Source organism: Eucyclogobius newberryi, unplaced genomic scaffold (assembly GCF_026437365.1).
Source record: "Eucyclogobius newberryi isolate DKJ021-1_F unplaced genomic scaffold, fEucNew1.0.hap1 SCAF_18, whole genome shotgun sequence".
Classification (NCBI taxonomy): domain Eukaryota; kingdom Metazoa; phylum Chordata; class Actinopteri; order Gobiiformes; family Gobiidae; genus Eucyclogobius; species Eucyclogobius newberryi.
Window position 1 is genome coordinate 32,954,168 of NW_027315812.1, and position 2,500 is coordinate 32,956,667.

At 48.8% G+C, this 2,500-nt stretch overlaps 1 protein-coding gene across 1 annotated transcript in view; it reads right to left on the minus strand.

Annotated features, from left to right (window-relative positions):
* abcd3a (ATP-binding cassette, sub-family D (ALD), member 3a) overlaps positions 1-2,500 on the minus strand; it is a 44,254-nt gene that overhangs the window by 17,046 nt on the left and 24,708 nt on the right. Inside the window, exons 12-14 of the mRNA XM_072451228.1 lie at positions 1,559-1,656; positions 1,189-1,280; positions 1,016-1,104 (exon numbers count right to left, since the gene is read on the minus strand). Coding sequence (XP_072307329.1) covers positions 1,016-1,104; positions 1,189-1,280; positions 1,559-1,656 — 279 coding nt within the window. The remainder of the gene's footprint in view (positions 1-1,015; positions 1,105-1,188; positions 1,281-1,558; positions 1,657-2,500) is intronic.

Sequence of the window (2,500 nt, forward strand, 5' to 3'; positions counted from 1 at the left end):
CTCTCTCTCTCACTGCTGTCTCTCTCTCACTGCTGTCTCTCTCTCACTGCTGTCTCTCTCTCACTGCTGTCTCTCTCTCTCACTGCTGTCTCTCTCTCTCACTGCTGTCTCTCTCTCTCACTGCTGTCTCTCTCTCTCACTGCTGTCTCTCTCTCTCACTGCTGTCTCTCTCTCTCACTGCTGTCTCTCTCTCTCACTGCTGTCTCTCTCTCTCACTGCTGTCTCTCTCTCTCACTGCTGTCTGTCTCTCACTGCTGTCTGTCTCTCTCTCACTGCTGTCTGTCTCTCTCTCACTGCTGTCTGTCTCTCTCTCACTGCTGTCTCTCTCTCACTGCTGTCTCTCTCTCACTGCTGTCTGTCTCTCTCTCACTGCTGTCTGTCTCTCACTGCTGTCTGTCTCTCACTGCTGTCTGTCTCTCTCTCACTGCTGTCTGTCTCTCTCTCACTGCTGTCTGTCTCTCTCTCACTGCTGTCTGTCTCTCTCTCACTGCTGTCTGTCTCTCTCTCACTGCTGTCTGTCTCTCTCTCACTGCTGTCTGTCTCTCTCTCACTGCTGTCTCTCTCTCACTGCTGTCTCTCTCTCACTGCTGTCTCTCTCTCACTGCTGTCTCTCTCTCACTGCTGTCTCTCTCACTGCTGTCTCTCTCACTGCTGTCTCTCTCACTGCTGCCTGTCTCTCTCTCACTGCTGCCTGTCTCTCTCTCTCTCACTGCTGTCTCTCTCTCACTGCTGTCTCTCTCTCACTGCTGTCTCTCTCTCACTGCTGTCTCTCTCTCACTGCTGTCTCTCTCTCACTGCTGTCTCTCTCTCACTGCTGTCTCTCTCTCACTGCTGTCTCTCTCTCACTGCTGTCTCTCTCTCACTGCTGTCTCTCTCTCACTGCTGTCTCTCTCTCACTCTCTCACTGCTGTCTCTCTCTCACTGCTGTCTCTCTCTCACTGCTGTCTCTCTCTCACTGCTGTCTCTCTCTCACTGCTGTCTCTCTCTCACTGCTGTCTCTCTCTCACTGCTGTACCTCTGTCCTGCTGGACCATGGTGCGCTCGTATTTCCCAGCATTCAGCTCCTTCAGCACCTTCATCAGCTCTGTGATTCGGGCCGTGAACCTGAGCAGGTGAAAGAATATCAAAATCAACGAACGTTCTGTTTGTAGGACCGTCCTTAAAACTTTGTGGAGGAGAGAAGCTCACCCTGAGAGGCGGGTCATCTCCCTCCCAGCCAGGACGATCCTGCCCAGGGCCTGGGACATCCTCAGCAGCATGCGCCCGCTCTGGTAGTAGTCCTGCAGCACATACACACTCACTACAGAGCCAATGCACAAGGAGGAAAGTGAAACATGCATCATTTGTATTGTTATTCTTTTTCTCTTCTGCGCCGTATGCTCTTGCGCTTTGTTTATGGAGACATGGCTCTCCAAACCTGTAGTGAGGACTTCTAAGTAGTGGACCAATGAGGCTGTGGAGGAGGAGCTGTGAATGCTGTTCCTTCACATGCTCAAATCTAATGGCACGGTTGATGAAGTGTCAGAGGCACATGGGAGTTGAAGTGTGGTGCACGTACCTCCAGCAGCTCCGATTGAGTGCTGTGCAGGTGCCTAGGGTCCGACAGGTTCAGGAAGGGCCGACTCACCACCAGGTACCCCACCACTGTGGCTATGTCTGCACAGGAAGCACACAAGGACAAACAGCAAAGAGTGCTCAGGTCAGGAATGGTGCACAATACTGCATATTGCAAAGGTTTTATATCGCAGTGATGGAGGGAGGAGATCCAGTACAAAAACAACTAAACAATGTGCTAATAATAAGTCTGGATGCTGAGAAAGCTTAAAGTGCTGCAATAAAACATATTAGGGCTCATTCTGACAGTCCAACATCAAAAAATGTTGTTTGTGCTGTACTTGGAACCATTGGCCCAATATATTAGACAGGAACAACAATTCATGGTGTCACTATCTATGGGCTGGAACATAAGGGGCCTTTTCCATCAGCACAGACTGGACTCACATTTCCATTTGGTGCTACCTCCTCAGACCAGGTACTTTCTAGTCCCCTCTTCCCCCTCGGGCCAAGTCCAGCCAAGTAGGGACTAAACGTGATGTCCACAGACCGTTTGACGCCGACTGGATAAAAGTGTAATGTTTCTGCAGCAGGAGACACCTCTGTGTCCTCCGCAAACAAGCTGCAAGTACGAGTTTAGAGTCTTAACCATTTATAAAAAACATTTATAAATGTGAGACATTAATGCAGACCACCAAGCTCTGTTAAGCTTCAAAACTCTGTTTTATTACAATCAGAAGAGATATTCATGGATAAATGAGTCTGGGGAGGAAGTGAATCTAGATCTTGTTGCAGCATTTATTCAGGAGCTTTGTTTTGCCTGAAAAGTACGGTAGACATTAAATAAGGTGAATTTACTTTAAGTAAGCATACCGTTTATCATAAAACCTTTTTTCCAATGAATAAAACGTCACAGCTCTTCTTCTTCCTTCTCTGTTTGAGTACA